The sequence below is a fragment of the Pleurodeles waltl genome, chromosome 12, assembly GCF_031143425.1.
Source record: "Pleurodeles waltl isolate 20211129_DDA chromosome 12, aPleWal1.hap1.20221129, whole genome shotgun sequence".
NCBI classification, from domain to species: Eukaryota; Metazoa; Chordata; class Amphibia; order Caudata; family Salamandridae; genus Pleurodeles; species Pleurodeles waltl.
Window position 1 is genome coordinate 44,784,194 of NC_090451.1, and position 25,589 is coordinate 44,809,782.

Sequence of the window (25,589 nt, forward strand, 5' to 3'; positions counted from 1 at the left end):
TCACTGACTGGAAGGAGGCTGAAAGCACAAAAAATTGCACAAATGGGGTATGCCCCAGTAAAATGCCAAAATTGTGTTGAAAAATTGGGTTTTCTGATTCAAGTCTGCCTGTTCCTGAAAGCTGGGAAGCTGCTGAGTTTAGCACCGCAAACCCTTTGTTGATGCCATTTTCAGGGGAAAAACCACAAGCCTTCTTCTGCAGCCACTTTTTCCAATTTTTTTGAAAAAAACACGAAATTTTCACTGTATTTTGGCCAATTTCTTGGCCTCCTTCAAGGGAACCCACAAAGTCTGGGTACCTCTAGAATCCCTAGGATGTTGGAAAAAAAGGACGCAAATTTGGCTTGGTTAGCTTATGTGGACAAAAAGTTATGAGGGCCTAAGCGCGAACTGCCCCAAATAGGCAAAAAAAGGCCCGGCACAGGAGGGGGAAAAGGCCTGGCAGCGAAGGGGTTAAAGGCAACACACCCAGCCTGTACTTTAAATACAGCAAGCACTTAATTTCGGGGTTCAACAGATCCAGATAATCAGGAGGGGCAGGGTCACAGGCATTGTTAAAGTAATAGCTTGTAATTGATTCGGGCGCGAGTTCCTGGCACGCCCTTATCCTAATAAATTCTCAGTACTAATCTTTTACCTGACTCGCAGTGTCCTGATTGACTCTGCCTGGGTCCGCCCACAGGGCCCCCACGAGCGCTTTCCTGATCTGCCACTCACAGTGGTCTCTTCAAGGGTTTCCAAATACAATGCTGCCTTAGAATTGCGTACTAACCTTACCCAATATAGCACTGGCCAAGGGCTGCTATTTCTGATACTGGCATCAGGTGGAGCTCTGTGACTAGAGCCTTCAAGGGGGTTCCCGGCCCTAACCCCAGTAAGGTTTCAAGAATTTGTTCTCAGCTGCTTGTAGCACACTGGTGTTTGCATATCCCCAGAGCTCTGCCCCATAAAGTGCTGCAGCCACTGCCTTTTGGTTGTATATTTTCAAGATTTTACTGACACGTCCAGCTCCAGCCTGTTACTTGAACTTCAATATTGCCTCAACTGCTTGCTTGAAAACTATGGCTGCCTTCCGTACCTGGTTGTCCAAATTTAAACTGTCCGAGAACCGCACGCCCAGATAATCAAAGTGCTTAATAGTATCATTTGGCGAATCATTGATCACTAAATTCCACTGGAGTGGGAGGGATGGCTGCAAGGTCATTCCCATGGTCTTGCTACAGTTGATGATCAGTGATTTTTCCTCACAGTATTTTACAAAACGACCAAGTGTAACCTATGAGCTGCATTTTCAGTGTGTTGCACAAGCACTGCGTCGTCTGCAAATAATAGTATTGGGACCCTCCTGCCAGCTACAGCAGGAACATCTAACTGCTCTTCTAGGAGGTAGTGAACCACGTCATTCAGGAAAAGGCAAAAAAAGTAAAAGTGCCAGGACAAAGCCTTGCAGGATGCCCTTTTGAATCTGAAAGGGATCTGAACACTCCCCACCCATCCCGAATCTCACTCTGGCTGTGTTATCCGAGTGTAGTGCTGCTATATCTTTCACTAGGGAAGTGTCAGCCCCTAAACCTAACAGTGACCTCCATAGTTTGCCTTTATCCACTAAGTCGAAGGCGGCTTCTAAGTCTATAAAGATCAAGTACATTGAGGACCTTCCAATTACTTTAAATTTATATGAAGTCATGTAGAGTCGAATGACCTGATCAATAGTTCCCACCCGAGACCAAAGCCAGCTTGCACTTCTTTCAGAACATCCTGGGCTTCTGCCCAACCCTGCAAGCGATTAAGCAGAACTTTTCCTAAAACCTTCCTGGCTCTATCAAGGAGGGAGATCGGCCTGCTTGTAGATCAGGACAATAGTGGCAGAACACCAGGACTGGGGTACCGCAGCCAAAAGGCACTTTTAGTTTCTTCTACACTATATAAATTCCTCTTCATTAGTGCTGCTGTCGTGATGCTGTATTAAGGCATGCAAGACATCTCTCTTTACCATCATACACTCCTTATGTAGTGTGCTACTCGCAGAAAAGCACTTCAACGTCTCGTCAGGGGTATTAAGTGCTATATAAATACTATTACAATTATCAAACCAGCCTTTGCATCCAGACCACTCACCTCTGTTACAACCAGCTAGCTAAGATACTGCAGGTTTAGACCTCAGGGCCCTCCGCTCTCTTTATCATCAGGTCATAGGTGGCTAAAATCGAAGGGCTATCATTAGCCTGAGCTTCTATAATAGATTACCCGTAGTTAGCCATTTGATATTCAAGTTTTGGCAGTTCCCGCTAGTACTTCACTGTCCCACCTTAATCTTTTCCTACAATTAGACGGAACAATCGCACACTCATAGAACCCCTGGGCCCACCTTATTACATTTTCTAACCCCAAAGTACTCATCCCTATCCTAAGGATGAGTGGGTTATGGTCGCTCTCCACTCTGCCGAGCACACCCATATCAAGAATAGACTTCCATGACAATTCCACATTGACAATTACATAATCAATAACCGAGGAACATCTTCCATTGTCGAAGGTTGCCTTGGCAGCATCATCTGACTTGGTACGCCCAATGGCAAAGTGGAGACAATTATCTAATAAAAGATCTGTGAAGGCCTCTGCCTTTTTTGTGAACTTGAAACAGCCCATAGCTGTCTCTGGGATTCCTAAACTGCGATCTTCCATCAGGATTTTGCTATTGTTGGAAGCATCACAGGGTTGTGTGTTAAAATCTCCACAGATCAGGATCCTACCTCCTTCATACCCCCTTATAGATTTATCACCTGTAATATCCAGCCTGACCCTTTGATATATGCAGCACACTTCTTCCAGAGTGAATGGACCTCCAGGGACCACCCTGGCAGGATGTATACATTCAGTAGGTAAACCACACCGCCCTTCCCCCAAGTCTCACATGCTGGATATTCGTAGAGACTGTAGGAAGTTGGCTCTGTATGTGCTATTTCAAAGTAAGGAATAGCATGCACAGAGTCCAAGGGTTCCCCTTAGAGGTAAAATAGTGGTAAAAATAGATAATACTAATGCTCTATTTTGTGGTAGTGTGGTCGAGCAGTAGGCTTATCCAAGGAGTAGTGTTAAGCATTTGTTGTACATACACATAGACAATAAATGAGGTACACACACTCAGAGACAAATCCAGCCAATAGGTTTTTATATAGAAAAATATCTTTTCTTAGTTTATTTTAAGAACCACAGGTTCAAATTCTACATGTAATATCTCCTTCGAAAGGTATTGCAGGTAAGTACTTTAGGAACTTCAAATCATCAAAATTGCATGTATACTTTTCAAGTTATTCACAAATAGCTGTTTTAAAAGTGGACACTTAGTGCAATTTTCACAGTTCCTAGGGGAGGTAAGTATTTGTTAGTTTTACCAGGTAAGTAAGACACTTACAGGGTTCAGTTCTTGGTCCAAGGTAGCCCACCGTTGGGGGTTCAGAGCAACCCCAAAGTCACCACACCAGCAGCTCAGGGCCGGTCAGGTGCAGAGTTCAAAGTGGTGCCCAAAACACATAGGCTAGAATGGAGAGAAGGGGGTGCCCCGGTTCCGGTCTGCTTGCAGGTAAGTACCCGCGTCTTCGGAGGGCAGACCAGGGGGGTTTTGTAGGGCACCGGGGGGGACACAAGCCCACACAGAAATTTCACCCTCAGCAGCGCGGGGGCGGCCGGGTGCAGTGTAGAAACAAGCGTCGGGTTTGTAATGGAAGTCAATGGGAGATCTAGGGATCTCTTCAGCGCTGCAGGCAGGCAAGGGGGGGGTTCCTCGGGGAAACCTCCACTTGGGCAAGGGAGAGGGACTCCTGGGGGTCACTCCTCCAGTGAAAGTCCGGTCCTTCAGGTCCTGGGGGCTGCGGGTGCAGGGTCTCTCCCAGGTGTCGGGACTTTGGATTCAAAAGAGTCGCGGTCAGGGGAAGCCTCGGGATTCCCTCTGCAGGCGGCGCTGTGGGGGCTCAGGGGGGACAGGTTTTTGTACTCACAGTCTTAGAGTAGTCCTGGGGTCCCTCCTGAGGTGTTGGATCGCCACCAGCCGAGTCGGGGTCGCCGGGTGCAGTGTTGCAAGTCTCACGCCTTTTGCGGGGAGCTTGCAGGGTTCTTTAAAGCTGCTGGAAACAAAGTTGCAGCCTTTCTTGGAGCAGGTCCGCTGTCCTCGGGAGTTTCTTGTCTTTTCGAAGCAGGGGCAGTCCTCAGAGGATGTCGAGGTCGCTGGTCCCTTTGGAAGGCGTCGCTGGAGCAGGATCTTTGGAAGGCAGGAGACAGGCCGGTGAGTTTCTGGAGCCAAGGCAGTAGTCGTCTTCTGGTCTTCCTCTGCAGGGGTTTTCAGCTAGGCAGTCCTTCTTCTTGTAGTTGCAGGAATCTAATCTTCTAGGGTTCAGGGTAGCCCTTAAATACTAAATTTAAGGGCGTGTTTAGGTCTGGGGGGTTAGTAGCCAATGGCTACTAGCCCTGAGGGTGGGTACACCCTCTTTGTGCCTCCTCCCAAGGGGAGGGGGTCACAATCCTAACCCTATTGGGGGAATCCTCCATCTGCAAGATGGAGGATTTCTAAAAGTCAGAGTCACCTCAGCTCAGGACACCTTAGGGGCTGTCCTGACTGGCCAGTGAGGCCAGTGACTCCTCCTTGTTGCTTTCTTTGTTCCCTCCAGCCTTGCCGCCAAAAGTGGGGGCCGTGGCCGGAGGGGGCGGGCAACTCCACTAAGCTGGAGTGCCCTGCTGGGCTGTGACAAAGGGGTGAGCCTTTGAGGCTCACCGCCAGGTGTTACAGCTCCTGCCTGGGGGAGGTGTTAGCATCTCCACCCAGTGCAGGCTTTGTTACTGGCCTCAGAGTGACAAAGGCACTCTCCCCATGGGGCCAGCAACATGTCTCTGGTGTGGCAGGCTGCTGGAACTAGTCAGCCTACACAGACAGTCGGTTAAGTTTCAGGGGGCACCTCTAAGGTGCCCTCTGGGGTGTGTTTTGCAATAAAATGTACACTGGCATCAGTGTGCATTTATTGTGCTGAGAAGTTTGATACCAAACTTCCCAGTTTTCAGTGTAGCCATTATGGTGCTGTGGAGTTCGTGTAAAACAGACTCCCAGACCATATACTCTTATGGCTACCCTGCACTTACAATGTCTAAGGTTTTGTTTAGACACTGTAGGGGCACAGTGCTCATGCACGGGTACCCTCACCTATGGTATAGTGCACCCTGCCTTAGGGCTGTAAGGCCTGCTAGAGGGGTGTCTTACCTATACTGCATAGGCAGTGAGAGGCTGGCATGGCACCCTGAGGGGAGTGCCATGTCGACTTACTCATTTTGTTCTCACTAGCACACACAGGCTTGTAAGCAGTGTGTCTGTGCTGAGTGAGGGGTCTCTAGGGTGGCATAAGACATGCTGCAGCCCCTAGAGACCTTCCTTGGCATCAGGGCCCTTGGTACTAGAAGTACCAGTTACAAGGGACTTATCTGAATGCCAGGGTGTGCCAATTGTGGATACAATGGTACATTTTAGGTGAAGGAACACTGGTGCTGGGGCCTGGTTAGCAGGGTCCCAGCACTCTTCTCAGTCAAGTCAGCATCAGTATCAGGCAAAAAGTGGGGGGTAACTGCAACAGGGAGCCATTTCTTTACACAAGCCCCCCCCAGCCCACAGGCCAGGAGACTCAGCCCAAGCTGGGAGAGTCTTCCTAGTCTGTCAGGCGAGGAAGAGTAGGAGAAATAGGCTGGTTAGTTGCAGGGCCTACTCTGCCTTACATCCTTCTGTTCAGGTCATTCCCTTTGGGGAACTGACCTACTTCCACAGTGATAGGACCTAGTCTGAATTGCCTCTTGTCTGCCTCTTCAATGTCTCCACCCATTCTTTCTATTTTGGTCTTAGAGGTATCCACCTCTGCTAACTTTATCTTGGCCAGGGTTACCCCTAGCTTACCCAGAGAGGTTACCCAGAGCTGGAGTAACCCCACCATGACCAATAGGGTCAGGGGGCCTAGCTTGCTATTTGGCATGGGGTCAGACCACCATGCTAAGGATAGTGCAGCCATAAAGGCTAACACCCAGCAGAGGCCACTGACAGCTGTCAGTGCCCAGAACCACACCTTTAGCTCTTCACCTAAAGGGGAAGGGGCTAAGTTACAGGCCTCTTTGGGTTCAGGTTGCCTGTCTGCTGTATTAGAGTGGGGGGTTACCACATCTTGTAGTAAACACCCTTCTTCCACTCTTTCTTCTGTTAGCTGAGGAGCCACCCACTCAGGTTTAACAGTTGCCTGACTAGCCAGGACTTCTTGTGGGTCAGGTTGGACTTTATCAGGGCCATTTTTGGAGTTCTCCCCTACTGGAGCAGAATCTCCTTGGCTTGCTGTAACCTTGGCTAAAGGTTGTCCACCCTTCCTACTCTGTTTTCTTTTCTTCTTCTTCTGGGGCCTGCTTGCATTTACTGCAGAGGCAGGACTTCCAGAATCCTTGGGAGAGGACTGGCACTGGACCAGTTCCTCTCTTGGGCTCTGACTAACCTCTGGGTAGTCATTTCCAAGGAGACAATCAAGGGGGAGGTCTGTACTGACTACTACCCTTCTCCAGCTAAGAGTGCCACCCACTTCTATGGGTACTAAAGCCACAGGCCTCTTAGTGACCCTGTCTAGGCTAACTCTTACCCTGGCAGTCTCACCTGGGATGTACTGGTTTGAGAGCACCAGCCTGTCATGCACAATAGTGTGACTGGCACAAGTGTCTCTCAGGGCAGTGGTTGGGATCCCATTCACCAGTAGGTGGTGGAAGTGTCTACTTCCCTCTGGAATCTCCAACTCACCTGTTGGGCCCTGTTTCCAGTTGAAGGCTATGAAGACCTCCTCATCTGAGGAGTCATCTCCCATGGCTACACTGGTTACCCCTGGAATCTTGTTCTGGGGTTTGTTTTTGGGACAAGAAGTGTCCTTGGTGTGGTGCCCAGACTGTTTACAGTTGTGGCACCATGCCTTAGTGGCATCCCAGTTCTTACCCTGGTACCCACCTTTGTTTTGGGTTGTGTCTTGGGGCCCACCCACCTGTTCTGGTTTTTGGGGGCCTACAGAGGACTCTTTTTCTTGGTTTCTAGTGTCACCCACTTTCTCCTGGGGAGTTTTTGTAACCCCTTTCTTTTGGTCACCCCCAGTGGAAGTTTTGGTTACCCTAGTCTTGACCCAGTGGTCTGCCTTCTTTCCCAATTCTTGGGGAGAAATTGGACCTAGGTCTACCAGATACTGATGCAACTTTTCATTGAAGCAGTTACTTAAAATGTGTTCTTTCATAAACAAATTATAAAGCCCAACATAGTCACACACTTCATTTCCAGTTAACCAACCATCTAGTGTTTTTACTGAGTAGTCTACAAAATCAACCCAGGTCTGGCTCGAGGATTTTTGAGCCCCCCTGAATCTAATTCTATACTCCTCAGTGGAGAATCCAAAGCCCTCAATCAGGGTACCCTTCATGAGGTCATAAGATTCTGCATCTTTTCCAGAGAGTGTGAGGAGTCTATCCCTACACTTTCCAGTGAACATTTCCCAAAGGAGAGCACCCCAGTGAGATCTGTTTACTTTTCTGGTTACACAAGCCCTCTCAAAAGCTGTGAACCATTTGGTGATGTCATCACCATCTTCATATTTTGTTACAATCCCTTTGGGGATTTTTAGGATGTCAGGAGAATCTCTGACCCTATTTAAGTTGCTGCCACCATCGATGGGACCTAGGCCCATCTCTTTTCTTTCCCTTTCTATGGCTAGGAGCTGCTTTTCCAAAGCCAATCTTTTGGCCATCCTGGCTAACTGGATGTCCTCTTCACTGGGGCTATCCTCAGTGATTTCAGAGGTGTTGGTCTCTCCTGTGAGGGAACCAGCATCTCTGACTATTATTTTTGGAGTCAGGGTTTGAGGGACCCTGTTCTCCCTAGATAGGACTGGTAGGGGGGAATTTTCCTCCAAGTCACTATCCTCTTCCTCTGAGTTGCCACCCTCAGAGGGGTTGGCCTTTTCAAACTCTGCCAAAAGCTCCTGGAGCTGTATTTTGGTAGGTTTGGGGCCCATTGTTATTTTCTTTATTTTACAGAGTGACCTTAGCTCCCTCATCTTAAGATGGAGGTAAGGTGTGGTGTCGAGTTCCACCACAGTCACATCTGTGCTAGACATTTTGCTTCTAAAAGTTGGAATACTTTTTAAGAATCTACAACTGGTTCTAGAATCTAATTCAAACTTTTACAAACTTTTAAACTCTAAAAGAAATGCTAAACAGGATCTAACACAAGGCCCTAGCAGGTCTTTTAAGAATTTAGAAAACTTTTCAAATTGCAAAAATCAATTTCTAATGACAATTTTGGAATTTGTCGTGTGATCAGGTATTGGCTGAGTAGTCCAGCAAATGCAAAGTCTTGTACCCCACCGCTGATCCACCAATGTAGGAAGTTGGCTCTGTATGTGCTATTTCAAAGTAAGGAATAGCATGCACAGAGTCCAAGGGTTCCCCTTAGAGGTAAAATAGTGGTAAAAATAGATAATACTAATGCTCTATTTTGTGGTAGTGTGGTCGAGCAGTAGGCTTATCCAAGGAGTAGTGTTAAGCATTTGTTGTACATACACATAGACAATAAATGAGGTACACACACTCAGAGACAAATCCAGCCAATAGGTTTTTATATAGAAAAATATCTTTTCTTAGTTTATTTTAAGAACCACAGGTTCAAATTCTACATGTAATATCTCCTTCGAAAGGTATTGCAGGTAAGTACTTTAGGAACTTCAAATCATCAAAATTGCATGTATACTTTTCAAGTTATTCACAAATAGCTGTTTTAAAAGTGGACACTTAGTGCAATTTTCACAGTTCCTAGGGGAGGTAAGTATTTGTTAGTTTTACCAGGTAAGTAAGACACTTACAGGGTTCAGTTCTTGGTCCAAGGTAGCCCACCGTTGGGGGTTCAGAGCAACCCCAAAGTCACCACACCAGCAGCTCAGGGCCGGTCAGGTGCAGAGTTCAAAGTGGTGCCCAAAACACATAGGCTAGAATGGAGAGAAGGGGGTGCCCCGGTTCCGGTCTGCTTGCAGGTAAGTACCCGCGTCTTCGGAGGGCAGACCAGGGGGGTTTTGTAGGGCACCGGGGGGGACACAAGCCCACACAGAAATTTCACCCTCAGCAGCGCGGGGGCGGCCGGGTGCAGTGTAGAAACAAGCGTCGGGTTTGTAATGGAAGTCAATGGGAGATCTAGGGATCTCTTCAGCGCTGCAGGCAGGCAAGGGGGGGGTTCCTCGGGGAAACCTCCACTTGGGCAAGGGAGAGGGACTCCTGGGGGTCACTCCTCCAGTGAAAGTCCGGTCCTTCAGGTCCTGGGGGCTGCGGGTGCAGGGTCTCTCCCAGGTGTCGGGACTTTGGATTCAAAAGAGTCGCGGTCAGGGGAAGCCTCGGGATTCCCTCTGCAGGCGGCGCTGTGGGGGCTCAGGGGGGACAGGTTTTTGTACTCACAGTCTTAGAGTAGTCCTGGGGTCCCTCCTGAGGTGTTGGATCGCCACCAGCCGAGTCGGGGTCGCCGGGTGCAGTGTTGCAAGTCTCACGCCTTTTGCGGGGAGCTTGCAGGGTTCTTTAAAGCTGCTGGAAACAAAGTTGCAGCCTTTCTTGGAGCAGGTCCGCTGTCCTCGGGAGTTTCTTGTCTTTTCGAAGCAGGGGCAGTCCTCAGAGGATGTCGAGGTCGCTGGTCCCTTTGGAAGGCGTCGCTGGAGCAGGATCTTTGGAAGGCAGGAGACAGGCCGGTGAGTTTCTGGAGCCAAGGCAGTAGTCGTCTTCTGGTCTTCCTCTGCAGGGGTTTTCAGCTAGGCAGTCCTTCTTCTTGTAGTTGCAGGAATCTAATCTTCTAGGGTTCAGGGTAGCCCTTAAATACTAAATTTAAGGGCGTGTTTAGGTCTGGGGGGTTAGTAGCCAATGGCTACTAGCCCTGAGGGTGGGTACACCCTCTTTGTGCCTCCTCCCAAGGGGAGGGGGTCACAATCCTAACCCTATTGGGGGAATCCTCCATCTGCAAGATGGAGGATTTCTAAAAGTCAGAGTCACCTCAGCTCAGGACACCTTAGGGGCTGTCCTGACTGGCCAGTGAGGCCAGTGACTCCTCCTTGTTGCTTTCTTTGTTCCCTCCAGCCTTGCCGCCAAAAGTGGGGGCCGTGGCCGGAGGGGGCGGGCAACTCCACTAAGCTGGAGTGCCCTGCTGGGCTGTGACAAAGGGGTGAGCCTTTGAGGCTCACCGCCAGGTGTTACAGCTCCTGCCTGGGGGAGGTGTTAGCATCTCCACCCAGTGCAGGCTTTGTTACTGGCCTCAGAGTGACAAAGGCACTCTCCCCATGGGGCCAGCAACATGTCTCTGGTGTGGCAGGCTGCTGGAACTAGTCAGCCTACACAGACAGTCGGTTAAGTTTCAGGGGGCACCTCTAAGGTGCCCTCTGGGGTGTGTTTTGCAATAAAATGTACACTGGCATCAGTGTGCATTTATTGTGCTGAGAAGTTTGATACCAAACTTCCCAGTTTTCAGTGTAGCCATTATGGTGCTGTGGAGTTCGTGTAAAACAGACTCCCAGACCATATACTCTTATGGCTACCCTGCACTTACAATGTCTAAGGTTTTGTTTAGACACTGTAGGGGCACAGTGCTCATGCACGGGTACCCTCACCTATGGTATAGTGCACCCTGCCTTAGGGCTGTAAGGCCTGCTAGAGGGGTGTCTTACCTATACTGCATAGGCAGTGAGAGGCTGGCATGGCACCCTGAGGGGAGTGCCATGTCGACTTACTCATTTTGTTCTCACTAGCACACACAGGCTTGTAAGCAGTGTGTCTGTGCTGAGTGAGGGGTCTCTAGGGTGGCATAAGACATGCTGCAGCCCCTAGAGACCTTCCTTGGCATCAGGGCCCTTGGTACTAGAAGTACCAGTTACAAGGGACTTATCTGAATGCCAGGGTGTGCCAATTGTGGATACAATGGTACATTTTAGGTGAAGGAACACTGGTGCTGGGGCCTGGTTAGCAGGGTCCCAGCACTCTTCTCAGTCAAGTCAGCATCAGTATCAGGCAAAAAGTGGGGGGTAACTGCAACAGGGAGCCATTTCTTTACAGAGACCATCCTGGGCAGCAGGTCTACTTGCTCTACGTTGCAATTTAACTTACACAACACCCATAGTGAAGGACCACCGGATGGCCGCCCCTTCCTAGAGCGGCTAGCCAGCATATCAAACCCCAGGAACTCATTTATACATATTTCATCAGTGGCCCATGTTTCTTGGAAGCAGCAGACATCATATGAGCCAACAAAATCTAACCAGTCATTATCTTCCATTTTGCTAGCAAGGCCTGCTATACTCCATCACAGAATTTGTAAACAAACTCCCTTTAAGTTTTTACAAAGGGGTGGACGGGTGTTGAAACAGAGGGTACAGGGGAAGTAGCAGAATGAGGGAATTTGGGGGGGGGGGGGGGGGGAGAGAGAATCTATCTTTACTAAGTCAAATCATGCTCTGAGAGGGGCTTCTGAATTTCCGGCCTATGCAGCCACTAACACTGACCAGTCCTCACAATCGCTCCCTTCTTTTTTCTCGCCATGTTTGGGGAACCAGATTTGCCTGCTATTCTTATGGGTGGTGATGGACAAACGTTCACGCACTCTATTACCATCTGCTGAAGCCCTCCTCATTTTTTCCCCATATTGTAGATCCGCATCCATACAAGTTGCCAGTCCTCCATATACTCCTACACCGCTCGACCAAGCCAGTTTCCCTTTGGTTGATATCAGGAAGCGGCAACACGTCAACCCCCATTATATGAAAATAGTCTGCATAGTTGAGGATATGCCTAGCAATACCCGGTATGGCAAATTTGACCAGAGCTGAGGGACAGGAGATGGTAGAACCACCTTGGAGGGCAGCAGGTTGGACACACCTCCCACCACGGTCAGACCACTGTTGCTTACTCCCCAAGCTTCACTAGTTTCAAATCACTTGGAGAGGACTCGCAATTCTGGAACAGCATAAAAATGAACTAACAACCCGCAATCTATTTAAGGGTTGATTTAGCCCAACATCAGGAATAAGATCGATAAACTCCAGACAACACCCACTGTTCCTTCTTTCCAACATAGTGCCACCGGGGACAGCAGTGCCGACATTATGAAGATCTTGATCTTCTAGTCTGTCTCTATAACTAGATCCTAAGCAGGGATCAAAAAATCTACGCAACTACTCGCTATGGAGAGTTTTATTTTACGAGGTCAAGCTATTTTAAGATTCCACTCGACCCTTCTGGCAGTGGACAAAGAAGAGGTCTTCTGTTCAGTCAGAAACTGAATTAGCTATTAAGATGCCTTTAAATCTTATTCTTGTCACATTTGCTCTGTGTTCAGAGACAAGGGTCAAAAGTTAGTTTCTCTTCTTGCAATGCAAATACTTTTCCTTGTGATCGCAGAGTTCCAGGATTTTGTAAGGTGAACTGTCTGACCTATGTGAAATGAAAGGCTTTTGGTATCAGGTGTTTCCTAACACACAACATTTATATAACTAAGTCAACTATACAAACATTAAAAAATATATTTTAGTAGCTGTGAATGACCATTTTTTGTACATCTGTGTGAAGAAAAAAATATTTTAATATGATGAAAAAAAGTCAGAACACTTTACTTGGTGATATGCAAATGATAAATGTTTTCTGAAACCCAATTTTCACAGATTGTTGTTAATACACTATATGGTTTTATCAGTAAAGCTGCAAGTTAGTGGCAAGGTTTTTGGACATTTCTTGGAAATGTAATGTCGGCAAATGACAGTGTGCTACCACATCATGCTTTAGAAATATATTTATTTACAGTGAGTGTTTAAACATAAACTGAGAAACACTCCTGCCCGGATGGCAAATAAATTAGTCAACTAAGAGGCAAGTCATGAAGAGATCATGGTACCTTATATGGGGGCTAAACTCATTATACAGGGAGCACATGTTTAGTGTATTTAATCAAACAAAAGAGTTTTTACAGCAGAAATGCTTAACTCACATTTTTTTTTAACTTGCACTCATATGTGAGAATGAAGAAAAAGGCGACTGTAAAATACGATATTTGCCTAGGATCACACAATTTCAAACCAGTTTCTGGGTCACATACATTACAGTTGGGTTGAGTAGATTATTCAAGCTACTCGACCCGCAGGTCTAATAAAATGTTAATGATTTTTCGAGTCCTGCAGAGGATACAATACATGGTACGACATCCGGATTCAAGGTACATACATCTTCCTGCTCAGCCAGAGCTACCGCTGTCTCCTGAGTGCAAGGCAATGGGCTACAGGCCTTAGCTGCTAATCTGGAGCACTTTCTCACAGTCATTCTTTTTCTAGCGCCTTTTTTCCTCTCCTAGGCATACTTGCCCTTGTGAGGATTTCTGGTCAGATTACTACTTCAGTTAAACCTCCCCCACTTTGACTGTCCTCACAATGTAGGGGGTCTGTGGGAGTATATCCTGGTTCCTTTCAGCCACCAATTCCCCAGAACTAGGGCCTGTAGTATCTTAGTTAAGAGTGACTCAATGTGGTTAGTTCCCCTGAGAAATTTCTCCAATAATGCAAGGATTGATGTTAAAACATTCTTTAAACCGGTCATAGCCTCAGAGATTACAAAGCCTTGTGGGGACTCTGCACATATGGGGTTAACCGTTGGATACTGGCTAAAAGGGATACTCTGAGAGAAGGAGGAATCCAGACAATCCCTCCCACTGAGTGCGGAAATGTTATACACAGATTTGATGTCAAACGCAGCCTCATCCAAGCCGCAGAACCATGTCTAGTGTCAACATGCCTCAGACGACTTGCGAGATTCAATCTTTTCTGCACTTGACTTGTTCCTGGTAGCTGCTAGGCTGCAGGGTACATCAGGGAGTGTGTAAACCAAAGACATGAGGTAACTTTCTTTGAGGTAGTTGCATTTCCCCCCCCCTTCGCTCACCATCTCCAAAGTCGACGCTTAGCACCAGGAGCTCTCCAGTGGAGCAGCCATGGAGCAGGGCCTGGTGCACCTTCCTTCGCTGGGGCAGAGTCGTAGGTTCACTCTCCTCCATTAGGCTATCCATCTCACTTCGTTGACTCTTTAGTATGGGACATGGCTTCTTGCGGGGTTGCTCACATGTAGAACAGTTTTGAAACCTTCATCAGCGCTCATCGCACTGACTCCCTTAGTACTACCACTGCAGGGTTCTCTCCCATCATCCTCCTCTGAGGCACATCCCTGCATCACTCCTTGCTCCTTCAGTCCTTTTGCTCAGCAATCTGCTGCAAGGAAGGCACTGTATACTCCTTCTGGTAGAAACTAGTTATTAACCTCATAGAAGGTCTAGGGATGGCCGTGTTCACTGCAGCCACACCACAACTACATTTAGTGATATCCAGTGGAGACACGGAGAAGGAGAAATCTGGCCCTGTAGACACAGGACCATGGGGGACATCAGCAACCCCTACCACAGTCCTGGGCTCCTTCCACATGAGTCCTTTTGCCTTGGGCTGTGCCATAATCAGCCTGTTGAACACTCAATGAGCGCCTTGGGAGCATCTGCCTGTCGCTGTAACTTTGTCTGTTTTTTTTAAACTTAATTTTCTGTTGCCTTCTTTTTTTGCTTCTCCTGTGCGCTTCTTCTCCTAAGGCATCGCACGCAGAAATCAGGTCCCCAGTATTGACCAGTAGTGGCCGCTTGCCTTTGACGACCAGCAGTGACCAACCGCTGTATACCTTAATGCACTGTATTTAAAGAAGTTTCAGCAATGTCCACCGCACAGACCGAGGAGGCAGAGGAGCACTCGAGTAGAACAAACTGCACCAAGACCTAGCCTGGCTGCTTCCAGGCCCCTCCGGCTCTACCCTAGGGCCCTGCCCATGCACACTACGGCATCTATAGTACCGGTCTTGCATCTTGGGGAGCCTTGTAAGATCTTATAATGCGCTCTATATGCACTCGATATGCTCTATAGCGCAGGTCGTCATTCAGGCCAGTCTCCAGGTGGGTGAGAAGAGTGTTCCACGTCTTGGCGGCGAGATGCGAGAAAGATCTGCTGCCCTTGATTGTTCTGCAGATGCGTGGGACGGTGGCGAGTGCAAGGTCGGCGGAGCGAAGCTGTTGGGTCGGGGTGTAGAAGGAGAGCCGTCTGTTGATGTATTCTGGTCCGGTGTTGTGCAGTGCCTTGTGAGCGTGGGTGAGGAGTTTGAAGGTGATTCTCTTGTTGACAAGGAGCCAATGCAGGTCTCTCAGGTGGGCTGTGATGTGGCAGTTGTCCCAGACACACGCCGGGGGAGTTGGAGGCTGCTTTGAGTAAGGACAGGTGCCCCCGCTATGCACAGTTTTTTTTATTGAACAATTCGACTGCTAATGTTTTATTTATATTTTGATTGACGTTATAGATGCTGTCATGAGTGCTGTAATATCTGGGGTAATTAGCAGTGCATGGCGAGGGAGACAGCTAAAGTTACCTCAGGGCACGAGTTATAGTTACTTGAAAGATCTCTAACGATAACTGCTGAATTTCTATGGTTTTGTACGAGTAAATTCAGAATTTACTATAACGTCCCTGTAACCTTTGGTTTTTTTAAATTAATTTCTACGTTTTTTTTTAATTCTATTTCCTAACTATAACATCCCTGTAACCTTTGTTTTTTTCCAGCAAATTTCTACTTTTTTTTTTTTTTTAAGTAAAAATTGTTTCATTACTATACGATAATCCAAACACCACCACCACAAGGGCTTCGGTCGTACGCAGTGGGGGTTGGCCTAAATATGTAATTTATTGGAGAGAGGGTTGCTGCATGCATCACAAGAATCTAGAGAATCTAGCCCACATACCCATGAGGTCTAGCCCACATGACCTAGGAGTTCTTTTAGTTTACTAACAACATTGCCTTCAGGGCAGGAGTGTTTCTCAATTTGTTTAAACACTCAATTTTAATAAATATATTACTAAACCATTATGTGGTAACATATTGTTATCTACACACAGTAACTTTCCAAGTAATGTCCAAAAACCTCTCCACTAACTTGCAGCTTTACTGACAAAAGTATATAGTGTATTAACAATCTGTGAAAATTGGGTTTCAGAAAACATCCAAAATCCTTTGCACATCAACATGTAAAGTATTCTGATTTGTTTTCACCCTATTAAAATATTTTTCATCACACAGAAATATTTAAAAAAAGGGCTTTCGCAACTACTGAAATATATTTTGAATGTTTGCACAGTTGACTTAGTCATTTAAATGTTGTGTGTTAGGCAAAAACCTGTTACCCTATATCCTTTTATTTTACATTGTAAGCAGCAGATCACACAGTTCACCTCACAAAGTCCTGGAACTCTGCAGTCAGAAGGAAAATTAATTGTAAGAAAAAATGACTTTTGGTCTGTGTTCACAGAGGTCAAACGTGACATAAGAACAAGATTTAAAGGAATCTTTAATTGCCCCTTCACTTTTCAACTGAATAGAACACCTGTTCAGTGTCAACTCACCAGAAGGGACGAGTAAGTATTAAAAATAGCTCGATCTGATCAAATAAGACTTGCCAATGAGAGTGGTTTCTGGGATTTTTCGATCTCTGAGAAGGTGGCAAAATGAAAGCCTAGCTAGACACCAACCCCTTATAAAAGCCCTACCATAAACAGAAACCCTAGTATCCAAGCTCTGACATAACAAGAATGCTGCTACAATTTGTCATCTTCCTGCTTGCCCGAAAAGGGGCAAGTGGATTTTTTACACGACAAGTAGATTTCACAAGCATCCTGACCCTAGGACAAGAAAATATTTTATAAACTTCCAGTCCCCTGTACATGCTTATTTGTTCACTTTCTGTCCTCATGGGAAATTTGGCCTCATCCTACAAAATAGTCCTGTCATTGCAATGCACCTCGCTGCAGCAGACAATGTATGCTGTGCAGCACTAAGGAGATCAAGATGTGTTGCTTTTAGCATTGCTGACTTTGCTCTACATTATCAGTCATTGTGGAAAAAGGGTGAAATAACTGCAGTCCCTTTTCCAATAATGGAGCCGCTACCTGTTTAGTGGGCCCCTTCATCCATGAGCTGATGCCCAGGACAGAGGCAGCCAGAAGCACCTGATGGGGCATGGGTGTGGTTTTCGTGATGGTGAGGGACGACTTCTTCAAGGCGTGTCAAAGGAGACCAGAGTGCACACCTTTCAAGAGCTTCTCTGGCGTGACCCTCTGCCAAGCGACCTGTACCTCCTTCATTAACAGTACACCTCAAGCACTCTCTCTCCATGGCTCCCACTTCAGATAATAGTGCTCTGGAACGGTCCGGCAGGTAACCTCTAATGCAGTGGGCTTCAGGACTGCCTTAGACTCCAAACTCACTCTGTACACTGTATCAGATGGTACATAACACCCCTGATGTGTGGTTGTGTGGTATCAACTGAGTGTCTTAAATAATCTAATCACTATTTAAAAAAATTTTTTAAAAAAAAGTCAGAATGATTGACAGTCAATGTTATTTTGAAAAAATGCACATCCATTCAGAAAAAAAATTCTCAGAATTGAAGCAAATGTATCTGGACATACTTAACATTACTCCAAAGATCACCCAGAAATCTAGATCAAAACTTAAATAGTACTAACAAAATTTAATTTGCTGGATCAGTCTCAAAATCTTTTTCAAGCCACATTGGCCCAGCACAGCCTCGCCATTGCCCAACCATTACTGTATTCTGGATCTATTATATGCCAGCCATAATCCAGGGCCTGTCCACCTCGGGCATCAAAGGTACAGATAGTGGGTGACCAATATGGTGTTGCTGGTTCATAAAAACACGTCTCCTGACTCCATACTAAGGATTCGAATAAGTCAGTCTTGTCTTGAGTTTTACAACTTGGATGCAGATAGGAACCCATTTCTATTGCAATTATTCATTCAGAAAATCCAAAGGCAACTTAACAAAAAGACAGCCTTTTCCACATTAGACTGGCATTGAGGTACTTCTTAGCAGTTTGACCACAAACGCTTTACAGATACTGTAAGGAAATGCCTCCTTGGCATGGTTACCCCCTGACTTTTTGCCTTTGCTGATGCTATGTTTTGATTTGAAAGTGTGCTGAGGCCTGCTAACCAGGCCCCAGCACCAGTGTTCTTTCCCTAACCTGTACTTTTGTTTACACAATTGGCACACTCTGGCATCCAGGTAAGTCCCTTGTAACGGGTACCAAGGGCCCTGATGCCAGGGAAGGTCTCTAAGGGCTGCAGCATATCTTATGCCACCCTGGCGACCCCTCACTCAGCACAGACCCACTGCTTGCCAGCTTGTGTGTGCTGGTGAGGACAAAACGAGTAAGTCGACATGGCACTCCCCTCAGGGTGCCATGCCAACCTCACACTGCCTATGCAGTATAGATAAGTCACCCCTCTAGCAGGCCTTACAGCCCTAAGGCAGGGTGCACTATACCATAGGTGAGGGCAACAGTGCATGAGCACTGTGCCCCTACAGTGTCTAAGCAAAACCTTAGACATTGTAAGTGCAGGGTAGCCATAAGAGTATATGGTCTGGAAGTCTGTCAAACACGAACTCCCCAGCACCATAATGTCTACACTGAAAACTGGGAAGTTTGGTATCAAACTTCTCAGCACAATAAATGCACACTGATGCCAGTGTACATGTTATTGTAAAATACACCCCAGAGGGCACCTTAGAGGTGCCCCCTGAAACCTTAACCAACTACCCGTGTAGGCTGACTGGTTTTAGCAGCCTGCCACACTCGAGACATGTTGCTGGCCACATGGGGAGAGTGCCTTTGTCACTCTGTGGCTAGTAACAAAGCCTGCACTGGGTGGAGATGCTTATCACCTCCCCCTTGCAGGAGCTGTAACACGTGGCAGTGAGCCTCAAAGGCTCACCCCCTTTGTTACAGCACCACAGGGCATTCCAGCTAGTGGAGTTGCCCGCCCCCTCCGGCCACGGCCCCACTTTTGGCGGCAAGGCCGGAGGAGATAATGAGAGAAACAAGGAGGAGTCACTGGCCAGTCAGGACAGCCCCTAAGGTGCCCTGAGCTGAGGTGACTAACTTTTAGAAATCCTCCATCTTGCAGATGGAGGATTCCCCCAAAAGGGATAGGAATGTGACCCCCTCCCCTTGGGAGGAGGCACAAAGAGGGTGTACCTACCCTCAGGGCTAGTAGCCATTGGCTACTAACCCCCCAGACCTAACATGCCCTTAAATTTAGTATTTAAGGACTCCCCTGAACCTAGGAACTCAGATTCCTGCAACCTAAGAAGAAGAGGACTGCTGAGCTGAAAACCCCTGCAGAGAAGACGGAGACACCAACTGCTTTGGCCCCAGCTCTACCGGCCTGTCTCCCCCCTTCGGAAGAAAACTGCTCCAGCGACGCTATCCCCAGGACCAGCGACCTCTGAATCCTCAGAGGACTGCCCTACTCTAAAAGGACCAAGAAACTCCCGAGAACAGCGGCCCTGTTCACCCAAGACTGCAACTTTGTTTCCAAAGAAGCAACTTAAAGACAACTGCATTTCCCGCCAGAAGCGTGAGACTTGCAACTCTGCACCCGACGCCCCCGGCTCGACTTGTGGAGAAACAACACTTCAGGGAGGACTCCCCGGCGACTCCGAGTAACCAAAGTTGTCCCCCCTGGGCCCCAACAGCGACGCCTGCAGAGGGAATCCTGAGGCTCCCCCTGACCGCGACTGCCTGACTCCCAGATCCCGACGCCTGGTAAAGACTCTGCACCCGCAGCCCCCAGGACTTGAAAGATCGGAACTCTAGTGCAGGAGTGACCCCCAGGAGGCCCTCTCCCTTGCCCAGGTGGTGGCTATCCCGAGGAGCCCCCCCCTTGCCTGCATCGCTGAAGAGACAACTTGGTCTCCCATTGATTCCAATTGAAAACCCGACGTGTGTTTGCACACTGCACCCGGCCGCCCCCGTGCTGCTGAGGGTGTACTTTCTGTGCTAACTTGTGTCCCCCCCGGTGCCCTACAAAACCCCCCTGGTCTGCCCTCCGAAGACGTGGGTACTTACCTGCTGGCCGACTGGAACCGGGGCACCCCCTTCTCCATTGAAGCCTATGCGTTTTGGGCACCACTTTGAACTCTGCACCTGACCGGCCCTGAGCTGCTGGTGTGGTAACTTTGGGGTTGCTCTGAACCCCCAACGGTGGGCTACCTTGGACCCAAACTTGAACCCCGTAGGTGGTTTACTTACCTGCAAGAACTAACAATTACTTACCTCCCCTAGGAACTGTGAAAATTGCACTGTCTAGTTTTAAAATAGCTATATGTGTTTTATTTGAAAAGTATATATGCTATTGTGATTATTGAAAGTTCCTAAAGTACTTACCTGCAATACCTTTCATTTGAGATATTACATGTAAAATTTGAACCTGTGGTTCTTAAAATAAACTAAGAAAATATATTTTTCTATACAAAAACCTATTGGCCTGGAATTGTCTCCGAGTGTGTGTTCCTCATTTATTGCCTGTGTGTATGTACAACAAATGCTTAACACTACTCCTTTGATAAGCCTACTGCTCGACCACACTACCACAAAATAGAGCATTAGTATTATCTCTTTTTGCCACTATCTTACCTCTAAGGGGAACCCTTGGACTCTGTGCATACTATTCCTTACTTTGAAATAGTGCATACAGAGCCAGCTTCCTACAGATACAATATGATAGTTTAAGAAAGCAACACAACAGGTATATGAACGATGCCCTCTGAGGGTGAAAGGTCAAACACTGTAGTAGGAGCTTGAACAGAAAGAAGTGGAGGCAGTTTTTTAAGCTTTTCTGCAGCATTGATAATGGGTTCCAGTAAAGAGATCCCAGGTGTGAGGGGCATGCAAGGTTGACCTGCAGATGTAGGCAGTGGGAGGTGGGTATACAAAGACTGGGCTAGAAAGTGGGGAGGGTGGTAGTATCAGGCAGATTTGAACTGAAATTGAAGAAAGGACGTGCACTTTGTTTTGCTTTCGAAATTGACTCAGAGGTCAGGTTAATGTGATAGGTATATTGTAGTAGAGAGAAAAATATAGGATGCATGAGGGTGAAAGTAAGTGAATCAGTGATAGACATGAAAGAGGGCTCGAGTGTCAAAAGCAAGAGATTCCTTTGAGGTCCCTTGTGCATACAAAATTACATTAAAAAATTTGAAAAAAACTCTGTGTCCATGAAAGATTTTATGGAAAAATACATTTTCAAAAACAGAACCTTGGTGGGTGTCTACTGAATAAAACCAGTTGGTCTGTCTGATGCAGATATTAGATCAAGCAGGATCTAGTTGTCAACAATACATCAATTGTATCAAAGGCGTCACAGAGGTCCGGAATGTTGAGGATAACTGGATCGGTGCCGGTTGTGGCATTAATTAGGAAACTGGAGGTCTGCACAACAAGTTGCAGTGGAGAGGCTGTTGGGACAAAGTACAGTCCTGAGGTAGATAATTTGGAAACATTTGCCATAGATGCATTCGGAGTGTTTACAACGTATTTACCGTACTCCACTTGAGTGGTAACCCTTAAGGTCCAGGGTGAGAGGTGATGTGCCAAAAGACTGACCTAACTTAAGAGGAGTAGAAAGGTGCTGGAGGGCCAAGGACAAGAATATCTATGCCAGTCCTGGAATGTTGTGGGGATGCGTCCGATTCCCGTTCCAGCACGCATTATTGCTCAGGAACCAGATTCTTGGCCAGTGCCAGTGTTAGTGCAGGTGTTTAAATAAAAATTATTAATGAGTGCTTGTGTATTTTGAATAATAAGTATATGTAGAAAATGTAATAACCTAGAAAAATAATGCATACATTTGAAAATTTGATCACGAAGAATGGCCACCAATGTTAACAAAATGTACTAATTAATGATTAAATAGTATGAAATGTTGAATATATGTTAGACTAATGCAATAATATGTTATAATGAGGGCTATGCAGTATGCTTTATTAGTTGTAGGTCTTAACTCAGCGAGTGTCTTGGCCTAGTTGCCAGGCTTCATGTAAAAGCTGTATTTCTTAGCGTTTAATATAAAATGCTGACCAAGTGAATTAAACTGTGAAATGTCTATTGTATTGTTCGAATGTGCTCATAACGGAAGCTTTTCATGAGAAACGACTGCTAGGAGATGATGATCTTGCTAATGCAACATTTTATTTGTAATGTGTGTGAGACTGATTTTCCCAGGACAAGAACAATGAAGATACTGACTAGAGTAGAAGCTGCAAGAATATTGTTACCTGACAAGCCGGATGATGAGGACATCGCAAGATGAACCAATCAGCAATATGAGAACGGAAAAACATTAGAATTCATAGATTTGGGATTTTAGTTTTATTGGATAGAGTGCGAACATACAATTAACTGACCAATAGGGAGTTAGGGGATAGTTTTAACAATTTTGACTTAACGACACTGCACAGTGAGAAGACGGACATTCTGGCTCATTCTGCCCTTGCCTTCATGCGGTCATTCTGCTCATATTTTCCTGACCGAAAGGTTACTACTTTCTTATGCGTCTTTACTAGAGATGTGCTTAACTTTAGTGCTTAATGACTTTGCCCTTTTATAAATTCTGATACTGAAGCCTGATGCCATGCTGATCGACTGATGTTCTGAGGACGAAGACTGATTCTGCTTTGCTGATCCACCTTGAGGATAGGTATATTCCTAATTTTGATTACCATGCATATTTGCTTTTTCTTTCTAGGTACCAACTGCGCTGTTTTGATAGAACGATAGTTAGATGTTTTCCAAATTCGTGTTACTAAATTGTTTTGCATGAAGCCCAATATGCTAATGCTAATCTGAAGCTAGTTAAGGATTCTCACTAATGAATTATGATAACAGGGACTAATGCTTGATGAATTTCTCTGCTAAACGTCATGTACTTAATTTAGCTGACGTAGTTGACTTTGCTATTAATTTGCACCACAACCTTAGAATGTGGTGTAGTTAGAGCTTTGATTAGGTTGCGTTTCTTCTGCCGTTTTGGACAACCAGTATTGTTCTTATATGTGTTTCATGTGATTTCGAGGATAATCTACATGACCTTAGCATTGTTAATATAGGGAAATAAATATTCTAAACTTTTAATAAAGGTGTGGTTATTCATGACTGAAAGGTCATGGTGCGTGACAATTACTGACTCCATTGATTATTGCTTACTAATGATTATTGGTTATTGTGTATTAGTAAGTACTGGATCTATGGTAAGAACATCTTAATTGTGAGACAAAAGGTTCATCGACCCCTTGTAAGTTTACTTATTAAGGTCAGGGGTGCTGTCCTGATAGAGTCACAGACAGCCCTCGGTACATACAGCAGACTCTCACATGCAGTGTGTGGAGTTTGCCGAGCAGCTTCCCACAGTGGGTTTATGAGGCGCTTTTGCTCCTCTTCATGGTGATGTGCAGCATTGTTAACTAAAGGTGCTAATATTGACACAATAGCTTTCCTTTCAATCTGGACTGGGCTGGGCTCTCCACATCTGCACAGTTCATAGGTAATTCAACGGGTCGGCACAGGTACAGCATTTCATGTCCTCTCCAGGTGGAGCAGCAGATTAGAGGTACAATGAGGCAGTTTATCAGTTAATCTGCTGAGGGATAAACTTCTGTTTTTGTGAAGTGTTTTGGCTTTTTTGTCTTTTTACTTTTGGCTGTTTACATCTGTATTCACGTTTATTCATGTCCAGTATGAATATTTATGTTAAGCAAAGTGATGGGACTTGTAAAACGTAGTCTATATGAGACAAATAAAATATGCTAGAACAGCTGTAATATTGCCTTCCTAATTGCCAATTTCTTTTGGCGCAGAGTTTATAATAATTCACACGTATTTGCAGACAATAGATGTTACGTTGCTTACCACTGAATGCATACCTTCTGACACTGCCTTGGCTTACCCCATCCCCCTCCGCAGTGTCCCTATTTCAGGGTTCCCACAGTTACTGTTTTCCAATTCCAGTACTGATCTATGCTGATGTCCAGAATGAGAGCTACACCGAAAGCCACAGCATGTAACGGTTACCGGGGTGTTTGCAGAAAGCAATCAACAATGGGTTTTGTACAGTGGGCCAACAGTGAAATCCAGGCTCTGGGAGATGTGCTAAGTGGTCCAAACAGAGATCACAGATGGTTGAAGAAGAGGTTAAGACAAGGAAAATGTTGCGGGTGGAGTGGAGGATTCATAATGGGACATGGCGACAGAATAGTCCAAGTCGTTCGCAAATCGGTTCAGACTGGGCTGATCTACAGAATAGTGCAGATTGGGTGCTAACAGAGTGATCCGACTCAAGTCACCTGCAGACACCTAGCTTGAACTTAACTGAGATGATAAAACTTATATTATTTATAAAAAACCTGTCTGCTGAGAGCGTCTGGACGGAGGTTGCAGGCCAAGGGGGTGAAGGTGGTAAAGAGGACACCTGGTGGAGTGGCTCTTGCAAACCGGGCAATGACAGAGTCCCAGACAGAGGAATGTGATGCATAGTAACTGCTCTTGAATCTAGGGCTCTGCTTAGGCCCGGAGATGCGGTTGGATGTACTTGCAGGGAAGTGACTTTATACACAGAGTCCCAGACAGGCAGTCTACTGACAGACCTCGGGATGAGTGCAGTGCGCTCTGTCCAGATAAGAGGATGGTCAAAGGGGTTCCTTGCTGACAGGGCAGTGAAACGGACTTGTGCACAGACTACAATGTAGAGGTGTGAGGAGTCTACTGAGCGCTTGGGGACACACAACTCTGTCCATTTACATGTATGTGCGGGGTTGGGTGTGGGGTCTCATGCAGACAAGCTAGGGAGATGCTTTTATGCAGAGCCCAGGCCTAGGGACCCCCTGGGTGGGGGGTATACATATGTGTGTGTCGGGGGGGGGGGGGGGGTAGCTCAGTCCAGTCATAAAGAAGGAGACCGGAGCCAGCCAGGGACAGACTTATGCCCGTAAGGCCCAGGCAGGTTGGGGGTGTGCCTGGTGACAACCCCGGGGTAGCCTAGGGCTCTGTCCAGCCTCACTCCAGCCACACAAAACCCAGAACCTTGAAAAGTCTCGAAGATGCCTCACCTTCGGGCGCTAAGGGTGCCTCCATGGCCCCCGTGCGACAGACCGATCTGGGGCCACGGAACAACACCTCCACCGTTCACGGTCCGCTCCGCGCACACACCGGAAGTGTCGCACGGCCGCCGCTTTGCGACAGACCTGCCGTCAAGTGAGGAAGGGAACTGGGTAATACGGAACACTTTACCGACACAAAAGAAGGACTTCGTTGGCTATATAGCCTGTATACATCCAAACGTGTATTTATCCGCAGCCATTTTCAGGTCAGGCAACGTGTCTTTTCTCTCACCTGTCGATATACATGGTCTGATTGTGACTGACCCTATGATGGCCGGCATACAGCCCACAGCAGTGTGCGCCATATCCTGTTAGGTGAGTGGCGGCCATCTTTAAAGGTTGTGTTTTACCTTTGATGGGAGGGGGGGAGGGGGCATGAGAAGGTTTCCCTAATAAATACAGACAGTGCTTGCATGTTTCACAGGTCCATGCATGATATGGTGCTGCA

General features: G+C 46.7%; 1 protein-coding gene across 5 annotated transcripts in view; it reads right to left on the minus strand.

The window, feature by feature from the left end:
• Window positions 1–25,230, minus strand: part of CHERP (calcium homeostasis endoplasmic reticulum protein) — a 134,080-nt gene extending 108,850 nt beyond the window's left edge. For all 5 annotated transcript variants that reach the window (XM_069218192.1, XM_069218190.1, XM_069218191.1 and 2 more), the window contains exon 1: window positions 25,091–25,230. In XM_069218192.1, coding sequence (XP_069074293.1) covers window positions 25,091–25,115 — 25 coding nt within the window. In that variant the 5' untranslated portion in view covers window positions 25,116–25,230. The remainder of the gene's footprint in view (window positions 1–25,090) is intronic.
• Window positions 25,231–25,589: the final 359 nt, after the last annotated feature.